At 41.6% G+C, this 24,527-nt stretch overlaps 1 protein-coding gene across 2 annotated transcripts in view; it reads right to left on the bottom strand.

Annotated features, from left to right (window-relative positions):
* Positions 1–1,203: 1,203 nt before the first annotated feature.
* ILDR2 (immunoglobulin like domain containing receptor 2) overlaps positions 1,204–24,527 on the bottom strand; it is a 68,893-nt gene continuing 45,569 nt past the window's right edge. For both annotated transcript variants that reach the window (XM_048495079.1, XM_048495080.1), the window contains 6 exons: positions 18,880–19,026; positions 16,796–16,972; positions 13,543–13,656; positions 9,717–9,930; positions 4,690–5,410; positions 1,204–2,887 (listed from right to left, as the gene is read on the bottom strand). In XM_048495079.1, the coding sequence (XP_048351036.1) occupies positions 2,852–2,887; positions 4,690–5,410; positions 9,717–9,930; positions 13,543–13,656; positions 16,796–16,972; positions 18,880–19,026 (1,409 nt within the window). In that variant the 3' untranslated portion in view covers positions 1,204–2,851. The remainder of the gene's footprint in view (positions 2,888–4,689; positions 5,411–9,716; positions 9,931–13,542; positions 13,657–16,795; positions 16,973–18,879; positions 19,027–24,527) is intronic.

Raw genomic sequence — 24,527 nt, 5'->3', positions numbered from 1 at the left:
ATAAAATCTCCCTGAATGCCTTTGCTGAGTCACTCTCTTTCAGCCTAACCTACGCCATTAGGGTTATTGTGAAGGATACAGTTAAGGAGAAGAGAACCATGTATGTTATCATGAGCTCTTTAGAGCAAGGGCAGGATTAAAATGTGATAGTTACAGTTCTCTAGGTCCGACTGCTGCAAGCCAATAAGAACAATGCTGTCAGGAGGGCCTGGATGATTGTGCTGAAACATCCAGGATGCATTCATGATGTTGCTGAGTATCAAGACAACTAAAAGGGGCACTGCTTTCCTCAGCTCATGTGTTAAGGGTATTATAATATCACGTAGTATGCTCCCTTCATATTTCTGGGCAGGGAGCCTCTGGGCACTGCCCAAGACATAACTTCTTTCTAAATGCTTTAGAACCAAACTGGAAGCTTGAGCTTTCTGCTAAAAACTTGGAGCTGGAGAAAGAAAGCTGCACCTACATGACACATCAAGTTGCCTAGTAGGTCACATGTTTTGCTGTTGTCTGTACTGGGAAACACTGGAAAGATTGCATCCCATCTCGGGAAAAGGTCCCATGCAGGTGATGACCTGAGCTCATAGTAGAGCCCCTTCTGCGCAACCCCCATTGAACCACAGGGGTACTAGGGGATTATGACTATCATTCTTAACATATTTAGAGTAAAGAAGAGATGCAGACATGGATTTCGGATTAAAACTCACACTGATTTGTACTCTACCCAGACAGGGGCTACACTGGATACTCATTGGAGAGGGTCACTTTAGAACTGATTTTCAAAAAAACCCAACGGTATTCCGGAAATGCATTTGTTTGTTTTCTAGTTAAACTGGAAAATGTTGCTTTAAAGACATATCCTGATTATGAGAAAAAAGGAGATTTTTCACCAGCTCCAGCTGATAGAACTTCAGCTCCAAGAATTGATACTGTTTGCGTTACTCCAGTTACTCACAACTGAATTATCCTGTGTGGACAGGATGATCCAGAAGCAAATAACATGCAATGATAGCATAATAATCCAATGATGTGTGGATGGAACCAAAGTGTCTCCCTCATGAACATGCACAGCTTGAAAGCAAACCAAATGGAGCTTCACAGCTGCTATTCCCACATACTTGGGACTGTTCTGCACTTCTGTGAAGGTTTCCTGGGCAACTTACACATTAGGGAAGGAACGAAATACAAACAGCTGAAATGAACTAATTACCAGAGCTGGAATTTCATCCAACATATTTATTGTTCACTTCTTGTGTTGCCTTATTGAATGGCCGTCAATTACCACAAAATAGTAAGCTTGGTCCCTGTAGAAATATAAAAGAAATGGCTATTCCTTTCTTTTGCACCCTGACTTTCTCATTCTAGCTCTGTTCTTGCCTATCTCTTGGCTTTTAAAAAAAATAATAATCATTGTCTAGAGAATACTGTCAGCAGAACCTGAGCATGAATTCTGGCTACAGAAAGACCAATCAGCACTCCCAGCTGATACCTTTTATGGCTATAGTTCAACTATAAGGCAATGCTGATGCATCATATCAGACAACAGTGAAATAACATGATACATTCTCATTACAGCAAAATCTACTTTCACTTCCAAAACAAAACATTAATCTTACTGGTGGCTCCCAATTATTGAATGAGCAGGTCTGTTTAAAAAAACAGCCCCAGAATGTCTTTCATTGCTCTGTCCTTCATAACGCAGTGTCCCAGGTCACAGTTTTGGGTTATTCCAAAGGATGAAGGTTTCCTTTCTTGCATTTTCTCTTGAAAATACCACATTCATGATTGAAGCCATCTCCAAATGTACATGAATTCCTTATTTCTCTCAAAATAGGAGAGAAAAGGCAGATGATGAAAGGTCCTGAAACCTGTGGCAACTTCACCTACCAATTTTAGGATACAAAGCCACACAGATGAGAAGTATGTAATAAAGAAATTGGAATATATACTGTACAATATGGCAGCTCCTACAGTACTGCAAGTGTGGAAGAAGACTAAAGTATGGAAACATCATCATTGCAGAGTGAAATCCTATGGGAAGTGTAGAAAAGACAAAACACCTTGGTCATTTATGTACTTGTGGTCTCCTTTGCATTAAACTTACATGACCTTTGGGCTGGATTCTCAGTTATGCACATGTTTACCATCTTTGGAACTTACTGCACACTCAGATCAGAGAATCTCCAGTTTCCAAAAGCTCTCAAAGTGTGACTTTTACTCTCTCTTCACAGGAAAAGCCAAGGGAATCAACATGTGTTTTGCTTTCTTCAGGTTTTCTCACTCTTCCCTGCTTTCCCCTGCCCACATAATAGCAGTTTCTCCCAATCCTCCAGCCACCACTTCAGAAGGATCAAAAGGGCTGTGTTTTTCCCCACTCTGAGAGTCTATTGCTCAAGCACTAGATCCTTGACACTGACATAAAACTTACATGATCTAGTGAATTAATGCTAGAGAGCACCCAAAAAGGCACCAGGCAACCTTTCCAGATGGAGATTGCATGGAAAGAACAAGGAGGGGATGGCAACTCAGCTAAGGACTCTTCCAGCAAGAGAATCCCTATGTAAACAAAAAACCTGCAGGAAAAGCCCACTATGAAGCAAACAGCTGCGGGGTAATTGGTACATGCATAAATGGTCCCTGCTTTACTTCCTGGTGAAGTGAGCTGTCTTTTCCAAGAGGTTAGCTGGGTAAGAGCAATTGGATGGAACTGGCTTTCACATAAGTCCTCCATGTCCTTGACAAACCCAACAAAAGTCTACAACATCCAGTGACACTGCACATTCCTTGAAGTCCAAGTAGCTCTGAGAGCTTCCAGTTTCTCAGTTTATTAATATGGGCCTCCATGATAGCATCACACCACAAGAGACATCCTTGTTGGAAATTCATTCTGTAACAAAAGAGAGAGAAGTAAAAACCTTAAGCAGAGGATGTATCAATCCTAATGCAAAAAGGATATGCAGCCTTAGCAGGAAACAGAACAAAGATGGACATTTGGAACCTGCTTTCATGTTTCAAGGGCAACCTTCTGGAAGAATAATTTTACCCACCAGCACACTCACCCCTCCCTCCCAGAGCCAAGGGCCTCACCCCTCCCTCCCAGAGCCGAGGGCATACATAGCCCTGCATATCAATCATATGGAAACTAGATCCCCAGCAGCATAAAAGAACTGCCCCCCCATGTGACTCTTTGGGTGGGAATTCTCTTGTTCTCAGCTCTGGGGAGGAGGGGGGAGCGCTCTGGAAAGTAAAAAGGTTCTTCCAGAAGCTTGGCAGTTATCTCCATGGCCGACCTGCACAGTCCCATGTGGGACTGCACAGAAGGTCATGAAGATGAACCCGTGTTTTCACTCAAGATTCCAAACAGGGCAATTGCTTATTTGAATCCTTGTGTTCAAATTATTTGAAACCTTCTTTAGGTTTTCTGTGATATGCAAAATCATGATCTCTGCTAAATTGACTGCTTAGATGACTGATTCACAAGCAGACCCTGAACAGGAAACAACAAAGATGCCCATGAGTACACTGATCATGAGCACTGTCTCCGCCAAGAAGACATACTCCTTACTTCCTCCATGCTTAGGAACATATTTACATTAAGTTATTTTCTGTGGATCAACAATCCAAATATTCAGTTCCATTCCTTATTCATGAACGAAATTCCTCTTTCTTAATTAGTAGGTCAATTTCTATTAATGATCACAAACGACCAGCTAATCTGGCGTAGAAACAAGGCAAATTACTGGAACATCAGCTAGTGAAGAAACACCCTTAGCTACTCAGGATTGGATGAAGCAAATAAGAGGAAAACATGTAGCCCATGAAACCTGCCTATCAATTAACCCAGAATTAAATTGTTCAGCCCCAATAATTGGCCTGGTAGAAGAATTCATTCCTCTTTGAGTTACCCTTACAATAACTGTTCAACTTCCAGCTCCCCAAAACAGATACTCCCTTAAAGGATTGTCTAGCATGAACACTGTGGGTAAGTAGAACATTGGAAAATTTAAAAGCTGAATAATAATTGCTCTATGCCCATTCTTTGTGGATTGCATAAGGCACCTCTTCTTTGTGAGTTAACTAAATTCCTGCATGATTTAGTAAGTTCAATTTTTCCCCACTTTTCTGCATAACCTCCCCTAGCCTAAGAATCTATTGTTGAAGATGTGCTCTTTTGCATTCTTCTCTCTGACTGAAATACATATACAAGATAGATTTTTATTCAAATTTTAAAACCTAAGAATGATCGCTCTATCTATCTATCTATCTATCTATCTATCTATCTATCTATCTATCTATCTATCTATCTATCTATCTATCTATCTATCTATCTATCTATCTATCTATCTATCTATCTATCTATCTATCTATCTATCTATCTATCTATCTATCTATCTATCTATCTATCTATCTATCTATCTATCTATCTATCTATCTATCTATCTATCTATCTATCCACACACACACACACACACTTCATGTCATTACAATGGATGTAGGCCACATACTTTTTAGCTTTCGCCTGCAAGCAGCAGTTAAACTTTTTTTCCTTCTGATGCAAGTTAGCTATTGGAACTTGATGCCTTTAGAAGCCACCCCTAGTAGCCCTGTCTCTCGAAACCCTGACAGCCTCCCATGCCAAATGATCCCTGTTCAACCCCTTTGGATCAGGAATGCCAGATGTGGCCTTACTGTTTTCTTTGGCTCTTTTTTCCTTTTCTTCTCTGAGGAATTGAGGTTAGATTGTTCTCTGTTCCTGTATGAAGAACCTCGGCTCAACTCTCTCTCAGTGTACGGAGGCAAAGAGTCTTCTCCTTCCTCCTGCTGTGGAGGTTGTTGCTGGTGCTGTTGCTGCTGGTGTTGCTGCTGCTGCTGCTGGTGTTGTTGCTGCTGGTGCTGTCCCGACTTGTAAGTCGATGGTGGTGACCAGGCGTAGTAAGACCCACCTCTCTGGCTGGAATGGGAACTAAGCTTTGAAGGCGTCTCGCTATGCTCACCACTCTCGTCGTAGCTTCGTGATTTCCTTTCAAGGGCACTGGTTAGGTAAGAGTGATCATACTTCTGACTCCCTCCGGGTGTCCGACACACTAGCCTAGGCAGGTGTTTCTCATCATGGGTACGTCTCCGGGGGGGACTATATGACCAGCCCCTATCTGAATCTGCCAGCGGCTCATGGTTTCCCCTTTGAGCGCCATAATATTCATCTGAGGAGTTGTCTTGGTGCTGCACTGCCCCTCCACGTGCTCCTCGTGATCCTGATCTCTCAAAACGGCGGGGTTCCTGACTGCCCTCTGTCCGACGAGCACGCTGGCTATAAGACTCAGCAAAAGCCGCAAGTTCATCCATAGAGACAGCTGGCATTCCCATAGAGAAACTCTTTCGAGAGAGCTTCTCTGACTTTGATCTCTGCTGACTAGAGGAAAGAGTAAAGGAATGCTTTGGATTTTGTTTAAAATAACTAGACAATTGTGAGCAGTTATCATCACCGTGCATACACTGGCATATATCACGAGTGACATACGCTATACCCTGTTCAGGATGAAAATGACAGGAGATTTGTGAATTCATCCACCATTTCCTAGACCAGTGATGGCGAACCTTTCTGAGACCGAGTGCCCAAATTGCAACCCAAACCCACTTATTGCAAAGTGCCAACCCAGCAATTTAACCTGAATGCTGAGGTTTTAGTTTAGAAAAAAACGGTTGGCTCCCTCTTCCTCCGCCCCACCGGCTTGAGCAGGGGCCACCCTGCTCTAGCCTCCAGCAAGCCCCATGCACACCACTCTGTGCTTCTCTAGCATCCCTGCCTCCTCTACGCCCCCCCCCCCCTCGGGCAGCAGCCACCCGGAGCACAGACACCAGGCCCGCCAGCCGAGTCCTCCCTGTGGTGCGCGCATGTCGTGCTCAGTGGCCCAGGCCAGCCTAGATGTGTGTGTGGGGGGGTGATTTTCCGCCCCCCACATGATGAACTCTATGTGCGTGTGCCCACAGAGAGGGCTCCGAGTGCCACCTCTGGCACCCGTGCCATAGGTTTGCCATCACTGTCCTAGACCATTGTTGTTCTTGAATTCTCCGCTTGGATCCTAGTGCCTACCTAGGTCTGTCCCCAAGGCACTTGGACCCAAGTGGAGCATTCTAGAACAAAGATGGTCCAGTAAATGGCAGATGAATTCACAAATCTCTTGTCATCTTTATCCTGAACAGGATATAGCAGTTCCACATGCTTCCTTTCCCTTCCTGAGCAAAGGGTGAAGACCCAAAGTGAATGAGGGTGTGAAAGGATTTTCAGCACTAAGAAGCCCAGATTGCTCCATAGGTTACAGTACTGGCAGTCCAGATAGCAAAGTGATGCAATATGACCTGGACTCAAATCCTGACTCACCCAATTGTCTGACTAGGCAGATTACAACCTTTGGAGAGAATGTATATAGTGATGTAATGATAGCTATTACATCACTAACCTTTTCCTGATGACTCTACGTCATTTATTTATTTTCAATTATTAGCCATAGGCCATACAAACAGCATCAGCAATAACACATATGAATTACATTAAAAAATTAAAACCAGTAGTTATATAGCATAAAGATAAAATTAAAATCATAACAATGTTAAAACAGCAACTTATGATTATATCTATACACTAACACAATTGCTCTTCTTCCTTCCATACTTAATCGATAAGTACATAAAAGAGGCCACTTCCTAAGTGATTTCTATGAAAATATTGGCCATAAGAAAACACAATTTATTTTCCTCGCTATCTTTCAATTTCTCAAATATGTTTGTAAGATATTTATTTCTGATTTGGAGGCATAGAGGGCAAGATATTACATCATGTAGAGTATACTCTTTCTGGCTGGAACCACAAACAATAAATACATTGGTCGACTGGTTTATTTGCGTATCTTCCATTTAATCAGTTAGAGGGAAAGGATTGAAATCTAAGGCTAGGAAAAGTCTTTCTTAGTTTTGCATTTGTGGGATTATTAAGAGAGGGGGCCAGACATTTGTGTTTCTTTATCCTGAAAAACCAGGGAGAAAAATTTGAAGTTGCAGCGCTTTCTTCATCTACGAGGGCATCTTTTTTAAACAGTTGCTCTCGTATTTTACCAACTTCCCAGTCCTTGATACAATCTAGGGAGGATATCTCATAGAGATTTAATAGTGTACGTAATTGTTGTTCCCCCATATTAGTTTGATTCCTATAATTTAAACAGAGACTGGCTAGTTGTTCCTGAGATAAACCTGCTAATCTTTTATAGTGTAAAAGAAGCCTATGATGAATTATTGTTTTTATTGCCAGAAAACTAGTTTCTAAGTGGAGCAACAGGCTGGTGTGGAGCCTGGGAGGCCTAAAATCTTTCTAAGGAACTTATTCTGAATGCTTTCTAATTGGGCAATTATATTTAATTTCCAGCTCCAGATTTCAGCTCCGTAAAGAACTTGAGCAATTATCTTTCCTAAAAAAATTTTTTTAGGGCTGGAGGGATTAATTGACCCCCATTTGTGAAGAAAGATTTTAATAATGAATTAATAGAATAAGTTGCTATTGAATTTTTTTCTTTCATTTGTATACTCCATGGTAGGGAAGTGTAGAAAACTACACCTAAGTATTTATAGATCCTATGTTGTTCTTTTAACATTTTAACTTTTAACATTTAAGTGTTCTCCTTCCAAAGACCACTATCTTCATTTTGTTGTAATTTATACTTAGTTTGTTTTTACAATATGTCACCAATAGGTTTAGAATCCTTTTAATCCCTGTTTTCGTGAAAGACATGGCAGCCATATCATCGGAGTAAAGCAGTAGGGGGATCTTTCTTCCTTCAAGTGATGGAGGAAAATTCTGTAGATTTTAGGCCTGATATCCAGTCATTGATATAGAAGTTGAACAGAAATGGAGCCAATAGGCAACCCTGTTTAACACTTTTCTCTAAGGGGATTTTGTCCATTAACAAGTTCTTATTTCCAATTCTTATTCTGGTAGTTATATTTGAATGTTCGGTATATACTTCCGTATAAGTCGACCCGTGGGAAATGCAGCAGCTAAATTTCAAAAATAAAAATAGATACCAATAAAATTACATTAATTGAGGCATCAGTAGGTTAAATGTTTTTGAATGTTTATTTCAAAGAAAAACGGTAACCTTGCTCTGTAAGCCCTGATTCTCCCTTTAAATCCCCTTCGGGGCGGGGGGGATGATCTAAAGGGAGAATCTGGGGAAAATTTGAGGGTGCCTGTCAGGGGAGGAATGTTTATGTTAGCAGTACCAACATTTCAGAGTATCTTTAGGAGACTCTCCTGATGATATCACCCAGGTTTGGTGAAGTTCGGTTCAGGGGGTCCAAAGTTATGGGCCCTCAAAAGGGTAGCCCCATCTACTATTAGCTTCCATTGGAAACAATGGGGGATGGGAGCACCCACTTTGGGGATCCATAACTTTGGATCCCCTGAACCAAATATCACCAAACCTGGCTGGTATCATCAGGAGTGTCACCTGACGATACCCTGAAATTTTGGTACAGCTAGTCTAAAAACTGCGCCCCTTGGTGGCCGACAAAGTAAAAACCCTGAAATATTTTTTAAAACCACCTCAGTCGCGTATAAGTCGAGGGGGGCTTTTTCAGCACAAAAATGTGCTGAAAAAATTGACTTATATGCCAGTATGTACGGCAGTTATTTCAAGGTTATCATCAACTGTCAACACTTGGCATCTCCAGTAAAAGGATCCAGGTATCAAACATTAAGAAAGCCAATGGTATCTGGTGAAGGAAGCCTTGACCCTCAAAAACTTATAGCCCGAAGGTGTTATTGGTCTCTAAGGTGCTACTGGACTTGAATCTAGCATTTCTCACGCTGGAACCCTGCAGAGCTACTGCCAGAGCAGGCAATGCTAAACTTGACAGACAAATTATATGACTTGGTTTAAAGCAGTTTCATTGTTCATGCATAAGTGCATCTCTCTATCTTCTGTTGTACAGCTCATATTAGTAACAATTTTTTTTGCCCACTGCTAAATATAACAGGAAGCCAAGAGGGAGTCCTCTGCTAGGTGCAGAGATCATGGAAAACACTCACTGCTGTAAAATGTGTACAAGGGCCCAAATGTGATGCACCTGGAGAATACCCTAGATGTTTGCCCCCCAATAAAAAACTGACATCCAGCTTAAACTCCTTAGTTGTGCCATAAAAGGAATTTAAATTACTTTAAATATTAGCTTATGTTGTATGAATAAATTGATACCTTTCCATGACACTGATCCAAGGAATCAAATCAGTCATCCTACTCAATGGAACTTTGCAACAGTTGTGCTTAGGAGAAAAGAGTTTTTATACCCCACTTTTCTGTTGTATGGAGTTTCAAAGTGGCTTACAAACTCTTCTCCTTTCCCCTCCCCACAATAGAGACCTTGTGAGGTAGGTGAGGCTGAGAGGATTCACATGGAGGGACAAAGAAAACAAACCCATTCACAGATACGAGTCCACCATCAGGGGGAGGAGTGGGGAATTAAACCCGGTTCACCAGATTAGAGTCCACCTGCTCTTAACTGCTACACCACGCTGGCTTAGAATTACAGTCTGAAATTGCAAGTAAACTTTTGCAAATATCTTCTCCTCTTATTTGTATCTTCCTTGCCATTAAGGCACAGAAAAACAGTTGATAAAAAGACTCTTTCCTCCTTCCTGTTCTCCCACTCCCAGAATTTGCACTCACCTCAGCCTGAAGCTGCCCCTCTCCTCTCTATAGTCAGAGCATGTTTGTGGTCTAGACATGCCACCTCCACTGACCACCCCTGTCCAGTACTCTGCATCACCATCCAGGAGACCTCCTGGAGGAGGGAGTGGTTTCCTGCGCACCTGGCGAAAAGACTGGCGGAAGTTGGCATCTTGTTCATGCAAAGAGCTGAGCTCGGAGATGGTATTATTGTCTGGAAGAGTTGGAAGAGAAATAACAGCAGCAGTAAACACCATGGTTGGACTTGTTCCTGACCATTCAAACAGTGCCTTTCTCCTTCTGAGTGGAACTATGATTGATTCTTAGAAATTGAAATGTGAAATCACTTAGCAAAAGCCATGTTGTCATGATTTTTCACCTGACATCCCTCTCACACGCTCTGAGAAATGTTAACAAAATTGAAAGCTGTCAGGAGGGCTAACTTTGATGGACTGTAAAAGCATGTATGCAAAAAATGTAGAGGCAGTGTGAGCCTTACATTTCCACATGAATCCAAGTCCAGCTCAAACAGACCATGTTGCAAGTAACTCCAACACAAACATTAGCTATAAGCAGAAATAATTTGGGAAGGTCACTGATTCTGTATATTCCCTGGTATCTTGCTCACGCTGTTTCTCTTTCCACATCACAGAACAGCGAGTGAAAGAGAAAAACTGACTTAGCAGCTGTGTCTCTGATAGCGATGCTGTCCAAGTAGAAGACTTTGCTGATGTTCCCATTGGATTGTCTTAGCTGGCATTTTTGAACAGTGCTTCCACTTTACACCAATCATTGCAGTATCTCAGGCCTTGAGAAGGCTTTCCAATTCCACATGACAGAGATCCGCAACGTGGTGTCCGTGGATGCTATGGTGCCTGCTAATACCTTTCTTGGTGCCCACCAAAGGTTTCTGGAAAGCAGGAAGGGCAAGGTAAGGTTTTTGCCCAGCAGGCTTCGGATCAGCCATTGAATATTTGATTGGCTGTGCAGATTTTTTTAAATGTTACTCTGGAACCGGCTGGCACTACAGCACAAGAATTTTCACTGCGTGACTGAAGGTAACCTGCAGCAGCCATTTAATGGCTGACTATGCCTCCCACAGCAGCCATTGTGACATACCATGCTGCGTCAGAACTCCAAAAATGCTGCCAGCTCAAAAACATTGGACAGCCCTTCTATATAGGCATGAGTCTTTTTGCCCAGCCCCACACGCAGGATAGGGCAATCTCTCCCCCGGCACTACTTTTCAAGCCCCGCAGGGCTTGGAAAGCAGGGACAAGGGACCAATCTTCCACAAGGGGCTGAGCTCACTCAGCGCCACATACAGGATCGGGCTGTCTCTCTCCCCCCGCCCCTGCTTTCCAAGCCCTGGGAACTAATCCTGCATACAGGGTGAGCAGGCATGAATGATTGGGCTATATCTCCCCACGCTTTATGGTCAAAGACCTGCAGGCTTTGGAAAGAAGGATCAGGCTGTCTTTCCCATGCCTCTTCTTTTGAAGTCCCAAAGTGCTTGGAAAGTGGGGCAGGGGACTGATCCTACATGGAGGGCTGAGCAAGATGCATGAAGGATCGGGCTGTCTCTTCCCCCAGCCCTTTTTCCCAAACCCGCAGAGCTTGAAAAGCACCAGCAGTGGACAGATCCTCCATGTGTCACTGAACATCCTCAGCACCGCATGGAGATCTTTCTCTCCCTTCCCCCTCCATGCTGGCATGGAAAATGGGAGCAAAGGAGGAACATTTTAAAAGCCGAAAGCCAAATGTTATTCAGTTTTTTCAGCACCAGGAATATTCAGCTTTTCAAATACACCTGTTTTTTTTTTAATCAGTGAAAGAAAAACCCAAAACAAGCCAAATCACTAAGCATCACTCCTCCTCCACCAACAGTGCAAAAAATATTTACAGTCAGACAAAGTGGGAAAAGATATGTGATGAGGAAAAATTAGATCAGCATCTGTCTCACTTGGATACCTCAGTTTACAACTGCTGATCCAGGATCTGAGATCTTTCAGTGTCTTTAACAAATAAAATCAAATACATCTTTTCTCTAAAACAAATCTCTTCTTCCTGGTTACTGTTAATACAATTTTTGTGTCTTTCTCTAATTCTAATATACATTGCTCTGCGGAGGAATTACGGGAGACGTAGCCTCAAACCACTGTACTGTCACTTTCTTTCAAGAGTAGGAGACTTGCTGGTTCAGGATGAACAGCCAAGCAGGGTTTTTTTAAAAAAATGAGTGGATCTTTCTTCCCCATCACTCCCACTGCCTACCCTACCAAATGCCATGACATCTGGATCCTAGGCATTCCAATCTGGAGGAATACTTTTTATAGTATTTCTCGTGGGTGGAAAATAGAAACAAGTTCAGTGATGACTGTTTTAGAACACTATGTAATTTGTTACTTTCTCTAAAAGCTGTGATTAAAGTTGTTCCTTGAGTCTGTCTATCAGTTGATTGAGGCAGCTTGAGTGTCTGTGACTCCATGACCTACTAGTACTTATGAGCTGGATCTACTGAATGTGTAAACTAAAAATATAGCACGGTAATTTATTTTTTTTAAAAAACCAATACACTGAATTTGAATGGACTGGATGAGTCAGCAACTTGGACAATCTCATTTTGCAAAGCTATTTTTCTTGTCTTCAAATTCCTGACATGGTGTCTACCATGATCCTCAAAAGTAGTCATTGTGTACTTCTGAATCCTTGATACCTTTGACAAATTACATAAAGGCCTAGTCTACAGCGAACTGGTCATCCTGTGTACCATTTCATAGAGCAGTTAGGGTCTCCCATAAAGGAATGCTCCCAACCACTCCCCCCAAAAGTTTTATGCACATAGAAAACAAGTGTGCGAGAATGAGGCAGAACCTTTCTCATTGATATCTTTATTTGGAGCAATTATTTTGTATGGAGGAATACTGTCAAGTGACAGTATTCCTCCATACAAAATAATTGCTCCAAATAAAGATATCAGTGAGGGCTCATATACCCTGTGTACAGCCCAGATATAGTTTAACTCCTTAGTGAGAATTAGGCCTGTTATTGATAAAGGTGCTAAATGTCCACCAATTCCCAAGGAGTGCATCTGAAAACAAGGCACATATTCTGGTACCTGTGCAGGACACACAATGGTTTGCACTGCAGCAACAACTACCTGGAACTTGGCATCAGACATAGCAAGAAAGATGCTTGCTGGTTAATAAATTCTAGATAAAGGCTAATGGAACAGGGCTGGGAGGGACCTGGGAAAACCTCCAGAGCTGGTCACAGAAACAGGGAGAAAAAGGCCAATATCACATAAAATCTGGAGTACCAGCTGAAAACGATTGTTCACTATTAATGTCTATGTTCTCTCTCTCTCTCTCTCTCTCTCTCTCTCTCTCTCTCTCTCTCTCTCTCTCTCTTTCTCTCTCTCTCTGTGAGCAACAAATCATGTTTCCTGGCCAGTGCTCTGAAGTGATTTGAAGGCTCAGTAACTGTGAATGGCAGCTAATGTATGAAAAAGGGGGGAACTGATCTGTCCCCTTCTCTAAAGGCATAGAGACCCTGCCTCCATTCCTAAAAAATGAGTGGGCTCTGTTTTCACATCAGCAAGATAGCAAAGAAAGGCTCATCCTCTGTCTTACAGAGAACTTAGGGACTTCCTGGACTACCTTCAAAGATCCCAAGGAGGCTACTGGGCCCTGCTATTAAAAACAATAATTTATATTTTTTAAAAGGTCAGAGGCACGAGGTGGAGTCTACATTAACATTCCAATCTGTCTCAAAGGATTCAGTGTTGAGCTTTGCTAAAAATAACTGGACAAGATCTGTTTCTCACATCTTTCTCGCATCCTCCTCGCTGGGTCAAACTGAGCCAGTTCCTTCTCAACATAGTACAACACCTTCATTGAATCTCTGTCTTTGTCAGCCTGGATTCGGTAGCCTTTACGTACTGTTGGGAAAAGCAGAAGTAAGTGAATGATCAATAAATTCATTCTAAGACATGAGTGCTATGTTAGGTTATCCTGCACCTATTGCTTTATTATTTGTCTCACAGTTCTTTTAACATACGACATGCTTTTTTATCAGCTTGAAATCAAAGAGCTCAACAGTTACAATTATTTGAAAGATGTGTTCTTCATAACACATGTATGGTTAACTAAAAAGCAGAGTGAAACACAGTCAACACAGTTGTGGCTGAAGACTTTCAGAAATATATAACTTTAATCAACACGTCCAGTATCAGACTCCCCGCCCCCGCCCCCGCAAGTAGGCTTCTCTTTTGCTACCACTCATTTGCCCAGATATCACTGTTGTCACTTAGTCATCCACACAAGTTAGTGGGCAAGTTGGAAGGGTAGAAAAGAGCAGCGGGGCGGGGGGGGGGGGTCTAGCCAACGATGGACACTTCTGAGGTGCTGCGGCAATGGCTTCTTCCCAATATGTCACCATCTGATACCAAACCTAATTGTCAAACCAACAAGTAAAGATATTAAGTTGGATTTAGGCCTGGCAACCAGTGTGACGGTTGGGAGGAGGACAGTTGGTCCTGGGGATAGAGGATTCCTCAAACCCCACTGCAGGCTTGGAAGCCCTAGTTGGATCCCCTGAGTGTCTGCTGTGTTAAAGAAGCTGCTTTCCCCCATTGAAGACTCCAAATAGCAGAGAAAAGCATCTCTGCTAATGGAACAGATTTGTGAGATCCAACCCATTAATGAACTGTCACATAAATAAACCAAAATATCCAATGGACAGGATAGAATGTGTACTGATTTGCACCCTAAGTGGTTTAATCATAAGGAGATCTCTTCTGGAAACAATCTTAACAGGTGTATTCGGAACAGAATTGCAGATTTTATTTTCAATAATAGTTTTAAACCCCTGTTCAACACTTATTGTTTCTGCTGTCAATTATAAGGGCATACTCTTTTCATTCCAGTACACTCCTACACACTGAGCTGCAGGAGATGAAACTACATAGTGTTACCCTGCACGGAATGACTAGTGATGTAGAAAAAATAAACTTCTTAATTTATACAGAAACATTTACTGTTTCTTCCTTGTACATCATCTTTCACCACAGTTCTATTATAATTGGGTACACCTGCTACACCTCTTTTTAAAAGCCCACCAGTCTATCACCATCAGTAAAATTCCTGTAATCCAGTCATTCAGCCTGTCATTCTATGGGTTCTTCCATATAAAATAAGAAGTAATTATCACGAGGCACACAACAGAGAAGTCCTTCAATTTGTTGGCTCCAGAGATATAAGAAGCTGGGGGTACGGAGGAAGGTTCATTGGTCTTTTACAAGGTATGCAGCCAGTATATAATTACGGCAAAGAACTGAACCCATACCAGATCTAAATACACATTGGTGTTAAGCAAGCCTTGATTTTCCCAGGATTATAGTCTAAACTGTGAAGCAGTTTCTGTGAAATGACGTTTGCTTTTGTTTAAAAAGTGCGCATAAATGAAGCATTGATGTGTTGTCAAAATTGTTGAGGAAGATGATGTCTTCATTCGGTATTATTTCTGGTTTAAGCCAACTGCTGGTTTATTTCCCACTCCCAAATGCTGTACTCTCATCAGTTCATCTATTCTTATGTTGGGTCCAGGACAGCACAAATTATTAGAAGCCTGACTTTTCTGATAATCCCTCAAAAGGTCAGTATGCTAGCACAAAGGTACAGAAGCTTTATTGCTGGCATATGATAACTAATTGCTTTTTCAGCAAAGTCATCTCAAATGGAGTGCTGTGGTAAAAGACAACTTTGTGACTATTAACGATTAGAGTTTTCCTTCCTAAATGCCACCTGCAATCTCAAGAGACTTATAGGGTAAGCTTTTGATACACAAGCACTGTGAGGTGCTGCTGATAAATGGCCTATGTGGTTGTCTATCAAGGATGGGAAAATCACCTAAGATCCCATCCTAACCACCCTTACTTGGAAGCAACTCTCACTGGGTTCAATGGGACATACTGCCAAAGAGGTGGAACATACTATGCCTGGACACTACCGAGTAAGTATGTGGTTGCAGCCTTACACACAGAAAGGGTTCTTTTAAAAAATCACAACAGATCACTTTGCTTTAAGACATGCGGCACATGACCTAGACTGCGCACAATCTAGGTAGAAATCTGTGTGCTACCATTAAGCTAATTCGGAAGGGGTTTTTTTCTCTGCTCTGAACAATGTGGGGCCGAATGGTCTGTGTATCAATCACTAAAAATATTGTCTGTGGATGGCACAGGTCAGACAGAGGAAGAACACAAGTCTTTTTTTTTACTTTGGACAGTTGTGCAAACTCACATTTGTTAGTCTGACCAGGCCCATGAGGAACCCCCCCCCCCCCACAAAAGACGCAGGGCAGAAAGATGAAAGTGTAGCCCCCAGAAATCCCTACTAAATGGTTGCACATTTTAAAAAACTTTTTATTTTATGTAAACCCTGCCTTTCTCCCCCAACAGGGGCCCAAAATGACTTGTGTAATGTATTCCATTGCAAATGTGAACTGAAAGAAAAAAGAGAAATTGTGACCAATTGTATTGTTTGAATCAGCCCTAAATATTCTTCCAAACAGGACCTATCAAATGTTTAGCATGGATATCCAATATATCTCACACTTAATCCTTGCAAGACCAAACTGCTAAAAAGAGAGGAGAGCACATATAGCATAATCCAGTGCATGGGCTGTGGGGGGCCTTCCTTACTTTAGCATCACCTCCTTCTCTTCTGGATTAGCTGTAATTTCACCATCTACCATCCAGATAATGTCTAGAGCAGCCTCACATGAAAAGAAATGGGAGTCTGCATGAAAGAATATGAACATCTGTGCACATGTGATGCTATCAAGAGTACAAGCACCAAGGTCTGCATCTTAATTTTTTTTCTAGGGCAAACATCCCTTCCTGAACTTCCAATCATCCCTTTGTTAAAACTGGGGAATTACATGTTCTTTTCACACAGAAATTAACTATTTTTCTAAATTCATAGCATATGGAGACACATATTTTCCCTATTTTGTTTCCATTTGGGGCTCTGTTGCCTCAGCGTGATCTGAACAGACACAGTTAGATTCCAGATTACCACTTTGTCCTCCTGCACTGGATTCACTGGGCGCCAATGGAGGAAGATGCGATTTTTCCATCATGACAGCATGAGATGGGGCACCAGCCACAGGTACCGTGGGAATATAGTAAGGGCCAGGGATTGATGGAACTCCCGGAGGATATCCAGCTTTTGCAGCTTTTCCGGCCTCATATACTGGGGAAGAAAAGATGAAATGTCAATAATGATTGAAGCACTAGCCCTGGAGCCCTGCAGTGTTCCACGATTAATGCTGTGCAAATAATTATTGCTATTCTTGCCCTTAGATATTGAAGGTGAATAACAGAAACTGTAAGAGGTTTTTGACTCTTCCAAAGGTTTGTCCACACCAAGTATTTAACCCCCGTGGAATATATGTTAAGATAAAATGTAAGCATTTGTGTAGCTCAAACATGCCCTTCCTGCAACCAGCTGGAAGCAGTATTGAAATTGGGATTGCATCAGGCACTTAATATCTTCTATCAAATTGCCATGCATGGCCCCGCCATGCAAGTAAAAAAATCTGCACAATGGGGCCACTTCAGATTAGGATACCTCTGAAAACTTAAAGTAGAAGATCAAGCCTTCAAGGGTAGACATCATGAGAAGAAAAATGCAGGTAGCTTTTGGGATTATTGTACCAACCAATATGGTACCCAAAGTTGCAGGCCTCCATGAGGAGGAAGGAGGTTGTGCGGCAGTGGTGGGATTCAAATAATTTAACCACTGATTCGGTGATAAGATTCAAATAATTTAACACCATTTTAACAACCGATTCTGCCGAAGTGAGAACATAAGAACATAAGTACAAGCCAGCTGGATCAGACCAGAGTCTATCTAGTCCAGCTCTCTGCTATTCGCAGTGGCCCACCAGGTGCCTTTGGGAGCTCACATGCAGGATGTGAAAGTGGCTGTTGCTCCCGATCACTTGGTAGTGGTGCGAACCTGCTGAATTCCACCACTGTCATGTGGCCTTTATGAGAAAGAAACAACTGATGGGTGAAAGAGAAACAGGAGTGGTTAAAAGTTGGGGACGGGGAGAAAATGCAGAGGCAGAGCTACCAGGGGATGAGGGGGTGTGCGTTGTACTGGGCGCGCGCCTGGGGGGCCGATCTTCCATTGCTGCAGCTTGTTTGGTCCTTACACTCCTCTCATCCTAGGCACCAGAGATCTGAGAGGAGGGACCGAACCAGAGGCGGCTCTGTGCAGAGCTGCCTCTCTGGCTCAGTAGATCTTCAGGGCTGTGAAAAACAGGTCCAAATGGCTCTTTGGGTGGTAAAGGTTGCTGATCCCTGCCATAGACAGATCTTACATGTCTTTCCAGGAGAAATACTGACACATCCCATCCCACAGAACATTCCTTATCCACACTGCAGCTATTGGCCCAAATCAATCAAGAGCCGACTGTTATATTTAAGTCATTGTAATGGTCAACTAGTAGCTAGATCCGAGGTCCCTGTGTTTTGTGTCATCCCATGGAAATGAGATCTATGAAAAGCTCAGTGCTGTGAAAAGTCAACCCACATGTGTTTGGCTCACAGTGAACTGTATCCAGAATAAACTTTCTAGCAGCAGAATGAGATTTTCAATCTCCTCCCTCCCACAGCAATCCACTGGTCCCCACATAAGGTTATCTACCTCTAGAACTTCTGGTATTACAATTGATCTCCAGGTGAAAGAGATCAATACAGCTGGAGAAAATGGGTGCTTTTGAAAGTGGACTCTATGGCATTATAGCCCATTGAAGACCCTCCCCTTCCTAATGCTTACCCTCCTCGGACTCCACCCCCCCCCCCCAAAAAAAAATCTCCAAGTATTTCCCAACCTGAAGCTGGCAACCCTATCTCCACAAAATGTTGATCCTGAAGAACAGTGGCTCCTAACAGCAATAACACGAGGAGGTTGTGTCTGCAGTCAGAAAGGGGGCATTGGTAGAAATTCCCAAGTTTGTCTGGATCCAATCCATTACTTCACTGCTGATCAGCAACTTCTTCAAGTAGTTAAAAAAGAGTATATATCCCCATAAAGTAGATAAACAAAAGGCTGCTTCATGATTTAGTACATTTTGGAAGGCAGTCACTCACATGCACGTGGACAGCAGCAGGTATCTGGACAGCAGGGACAACGGACGTAGCAGCAGCAGCTGTGAGGGCAACACTGGCACCAGCAGATTCCAACCAGGAGAAAGAAGAGAAATGCCCCCAGGATCACCAAACCCACAAATACCCACTCTGAAAGCAAACAGAGAGAGGTGTGTGAAACATGCAGCTGCCAACGGAATAAAGAAGGTTTTGTTGATTAATCATCAGCCTTTTAATTTTTCATCAATTAAAAACAAAAAAAATACCAAAACCTCAACATTCCTTTTGGAGATACTGAAAGAAATGTAAATTAGAATATAATTCATTAAAAGCTGCCAGTTGTGCAGAAAGGGTGAGGGGCCACTATCAATATTCTTTCCACTCCTTGTTGGCAGAGTAATTATGAGAACAAAAAATGTGTTCAAAAAGAAACAATTGTGTCATCACTTCACCGCCCTAACTAATTAAAGTTTGCTACAGAGATCCAAAAGCTCATAATTTGAAATCAAACTCAAGCATCCCACCACTAATTTAACACAGAAAAAATGGAATATTTTATAGGGCCAGTGTGGAGAAACTAATAATATAGCAAAATGTCAGTGGTAGAAAGAGCAATCAGTCACAATTGAGTTATGGTGATCCGGTAGAGCTTTCGAGGGTTTAAAGGTGATTTGCCACTGCCTGCCTCCACTTGGGCTAAGAGAATTCTGAGAGAACTGTGACTTGTCCAGTGTCACCCAGCAGGCTTCATATGGAGGAGTGGGAGGGATGGAGAAACCAAACTGATTCTCCAGAGTCTGCCATTCTTAAACACTATATCATGCTGGCTCTCACTACTGTTACCTATGAACATAACTGAAAAGTCAATGGGATATTTTTTCTCCATTATCTTCAGACTAGCGTGGTTAGGCCCCAAATTGTGTTAAATAAGTTGTTACTGTATATGAATACCTGCTACAGAGATTTAAATATGAAATTCCCCTCCACTATTTTAACCACACAATAATCTTGTAAGTAAACCTGAGGGAGAGAATGATTGGCCCATGATCACCCAGTTGGATTCATGGCTGAATGGGAGTTTGAAACCAATCCCACCAATCCTACATTGGCTTTCTTTAATTAGGACCAATTATAAACTATTGAAAAGAATGCTATTAGAGGTATGATACTACCAAAGAATCTAGGTGGCATACTTAATACTGTTCTAAACACAGCTCTATCCTTCTAAACTGATTGATTTCAATGGATTTAGAAAGGTGTGATTCTGTTTAAGATTGTACTGTTTGAATGCTTATGTAAATAAAGTACAGATAGAACTAGTATTTTTAAATACATCTAACAAAAATCTATGCCACTTGCAAACTTTAAAAGCTACCATGGTGTCTAATAGAACACAGATTCTTCAAAAAGAGAATTGAACAGAGTATAAAACGATAATTAAAACTGATTAACAATTTTCCAAGCAACTGAAATATATTAAGAAACAAAACAGCATCACCTGGCATTAAAACAATTTTGGTGGCACAAGGATGGAATAATAGTCACCTTCCACACTTAAAGAATGGTTATGGCTATGAAGAGCAGCAGTGGCGTAGTGGTTAAGAGCAGGTGCATTGTAATCTGGAGGAATCGGGTTTGATTCCCTGCTCTGCCGCTTGAGCTGTGGAGGCTTATCTGGGGAATTCAGATTAGCCTGTGAATCCCACACACGCCAGCTGGGTGACCTTGAGCTAGTCACAGCTTTTCTGAGCTCTCTTAGCCCCACCTACCTCACAGGGTTTTTGTTGTGAGGGGGGAAGGGAAAGGAGATTGTAAGCCCCTTTGAGTTTCCTAGAGGAGAGAAAGGGGGGATATAAATCCAAACTCTTCTTCTTCTTCTATCTGAAGCCAGAATGATAACATCTGTCTCACAAGCTCTGCTTTCTGTGCTGCTGCCTTCAGAGGTGAGATGAGCTGCATCCAGAACCAGGACTTCTTCCGAAGTGGCACCTTGCTTATGGAATGCTTCCACCTTGAGGATTGCCTGGTGCCTATATATTGCTTTCTTTTAGGCAGCAGGCCAATACATGTCGGCTCACCCAGGTTTTTAATTATGGGGATTGATCTTTTAACATTGTCAGACTGGGCATTGTGGTTTTTTTACAGTTTATGTTTCTATGCTGGAATGGGTTTTAATGCCTGATGTTAATGAACAGTATCTAATGCTTTGAAAGCTTTAATAATTTCATTTAGTAAGCCTCCTCAGTGTGAAATGGACTGGGAACAGTATAGCCCAATTTTATCCGATCTCTGAAGCTAAGCCAGGTCAGTACTTGGAATGGAAACCTCCAAGGAACAGTCTGCAGAGGAAGACATTGGCAAACCACCCCTGCTTAATCATTTGCATTGAAACCCCACTGTAAGTCAGTTGTGACTTGATGGTACTATGTACATGGATAACCCAACCCAGGGGGTGAGGCAGCCTGGGATGACACTGCTTCTGCACCACTGCATGGCCTCCAAAAGGGTTTCAGGCGGTGTGGGAAGGCATAAAAACAAACATTTTTTTAAAAAAAACACACATAAGCCACACTTTCTAGTGGTATAAGTCTGTGGCTGGGGAAGGAGGTAGTTCCCAGGTTGAAAACCTGGTGGAGGCTGGCTAAATTAGTCTCTACTCCAGGAACGCCCTAGCCCACCCCAAACTACACCAATGTCCTCCATTATGCCAGTGTGGCTCTGAGAGAGGCAGCCTCTTCTGGATCAGGTTCCATGGGCCTGTCTGCTCCCCTGTTTGCCCTCCTCACCAGCATAGGTGCCACTTACACCAGTGGGATAAGCAAATGCATCAACATGGGTGCACACCACTTCCAGGATGTGCTTCCCCCATGGATTGGGCTTAAACACACACACTACTCCTCAGTAGCACTGCCAGCCTACAGGTGGATTGAGTGTCCCCTAGAACTACAGAGGCAAGAGAGATTAGTTCCTCCAGAAAAAAGGGCTGCTTTGGAGGATGGAATCTATGGCATTATACCTTGCTGAGGCACTTTCCCTGGCTCTACCCTCAAATGTCCAAGAATTTCCCAACCCAAAGCTCGCAACACCACTTCTCAGGCAGGTTCTTGTAGAGCTGGCATAAGCACTTTCTAAATAAATAAATACATTTCCAGTTCTGGCCTCAGTAAAATTGATTTGAAATGCATGCAAAGATGGAAGGTATATTCTTTCACCTGAAATATAAAGGCAGTGATGGACTTTTATTTTACAGTTTTACATTCAATCATGTTTTAATTATATGCATAAAATATGAACTGCAAAGCCAAGGAGCCCTTGAGAACAACACTAACATTTTAGCTATATCTCTGCACACGCAAAAACATAAAAAGAGGTGGCGGCACTCTGTGATAAGTTTAACCAATGCCAAAGTGCAACTTGTGAAAACAACGAAAATGTAAAAACATGCAGTAAGTGTAGAAATTATTGTTTATAATCTCTACCATTAAAAAAGCAGTTCTTTGGTTTCAAAAATATTTGAACTATGTTTGTAGCTGATCCCATTCCTCTTCTTAAAGCATTCCAAAATAATAATCTTCCTTCAGCAGATTTATGAAAGCAGATATTTTTATTCTAATTAAAAGCAACATTTAAAGTGGATAGCCCATTTATGAGGTATGATAGCCAGGTAGAAAACAGAGGTTAATGACTAGATGGTAATGGGTTGAATTTAGATTATTTGTCATGTGTTGAATGTTGTGGTTCACAATTTTACTAATTAAGCAAAACCGCCCATACTGATTAGCACTACTAGTCTTAAAAAGATTTACACTCTCCTAAATTCACAGAAATCAGTGGGTTTACAGTTGCACTGAAAATCCCTACAAATATGTTTACTGAAATATGCTATACAAATATGCTATACTGAAATTTATAACTATTCAGTCAAAGACAACTTCATATCTATCATAGCGGGATGGGACTGTTTTTATTGAATGTGGGAACATAAGCAGTTTCATTGGAAACAACAGTTCTTCTGAGTTTTGCCAATAATTTATTATGTGTTCCGATTGAAAAAAACACCATTTACTCTGCCAAACGTTGCTGCCACCTACTAGAATGAAGATAATTGAACAGCATCAGTTAAGCTCTTTGCAATTAAGCCAATTAGAACACAACACAAAGGAAATTGTTAAGAGTTTCCAACAAGAACTTCAACAAACAAAATTCAATATCGAGGAACAGTTAAAGAATGACCCGAAGAATATAAGACAGGAACTTGTTTTAAACCTGCCTATATAAAAATGGAAAAGTTCAGGAGAATGTTCATCCACTTTTGCCAAGCAAACAACCAGCAGAAAAGAATACCAAGTGAAAAGGAAACAACGGGACAACTAGATCTCGAAAAAAAAATTGGCAGTCCACGAAAATAAATCCTAGTTGGTGAAGACATATTTGCCTACCATCCTAAAATTACTTATTTTCCTCTAAAACCTATCAGTAAGCCTATAGTACTACAAGGAGGAAACTGAATGTATGTTCATGAGTCCACCAATGAATCTAACTATGAGTAATTCTTTTTTTAACTTTATTCATGATAGTCCCAATAACACTTGGTAACTGAAAATGTGTTTTAAAACTGAAACAAACCAGAAAAGTGTTTGCTGTTCGCCTCCATGACACCTCCTCTACAAATAATCATAAAAGCACACCCACAGAACTTAGAAAGCATTTTTTGTCTTTTGGATAATTAGTAAGGTACAAACTCTGGATAATTAGTAAAGTACAAACTCTGAGGTTTAGCATTGTTTCAAAGATGATTATTAAAAGTAATTCAAAATTTTATATCATGACTCATCATTCTGTCAGCATTTTTTTTTTACTTTCTCCTATTGAAAGATTTTGTTCATAGGCACCCCTGGGTCTGTGCTGTTTAGGTTAAACCCTAGCAACTGTTATTTTGTTTTGTGCTTTGAAGGATTATTTTATAGCATTGTACTTGGAGTTAACAAAGCCTTCCCAGTTTTAGGTTTACTGTTTCAATCTTTGCTGGTATTCTGAAAATCGTAAACAGACCACAAACTGAGAAATGTATATCAACACACTCTGTGTGCTATATTACAGCAGAATCATGTAGTAATTGCTTACATCAGTTGGTAGCAGAGGTGACATATGCCCAATGCAGGCAGAAGATACCTTGCCCTCAGCAGGCATTGCCTGACAATACTCCAGAGGTGGGTGAAGAAAAAAAATTAAGCTGTTACTATGAGCATGATGTCATTTCTGGGTTTGTCTGCCTTCTCTGGGAATCATCAAAAACTCTGTGCTTTTTCCAAAGCGTTCCTACGGATTCCTAAAGAAACATGACTACAGGGAGGAGTGCTCTCTCACAGTTGATCTTTAGGAGGGAACTGAATACAGTTTTAGTTAGGATCACGTTAGGTTAGGTTTACTGCCAGTCCTGAATTGTGATTTTAAATTTAAACTGTTTCAATTAATTTTATTTGATGTGTTCTAACTATGTTGTATGCTGCCTTGAGCTCCATGAGAAAGAATGGTGGCGAACGATTGTTTTAAATAAATTAAATAAATAAAAAACGTCACATCCAGGTTTTCTTGAAAGTGATGTCAGCCTATTGCTGACAGAAGTCCCCAGAACAGTGATGGTGAACCTA

Source organism: Sphaerodactylus townsendi, linkage group LG04 (assembly GCF_021028975.2).
Source record: "Sphaerodactylus townsendi isolate TG3544 linkage group LG04, MPM_Stown_v2.3, whole genome shotgun sequence".
Classification (NCBI taxonomy): Eukaryota; Metazoa; Chordata; class Lepidosauria; order Squamata; family Sphaerodactylidae; genus Sphaerodactylus; species Sphaerodactylus townsendi.
This window is presented reverse-complemented; position numbering and strand designations above follow the sequence as displayed.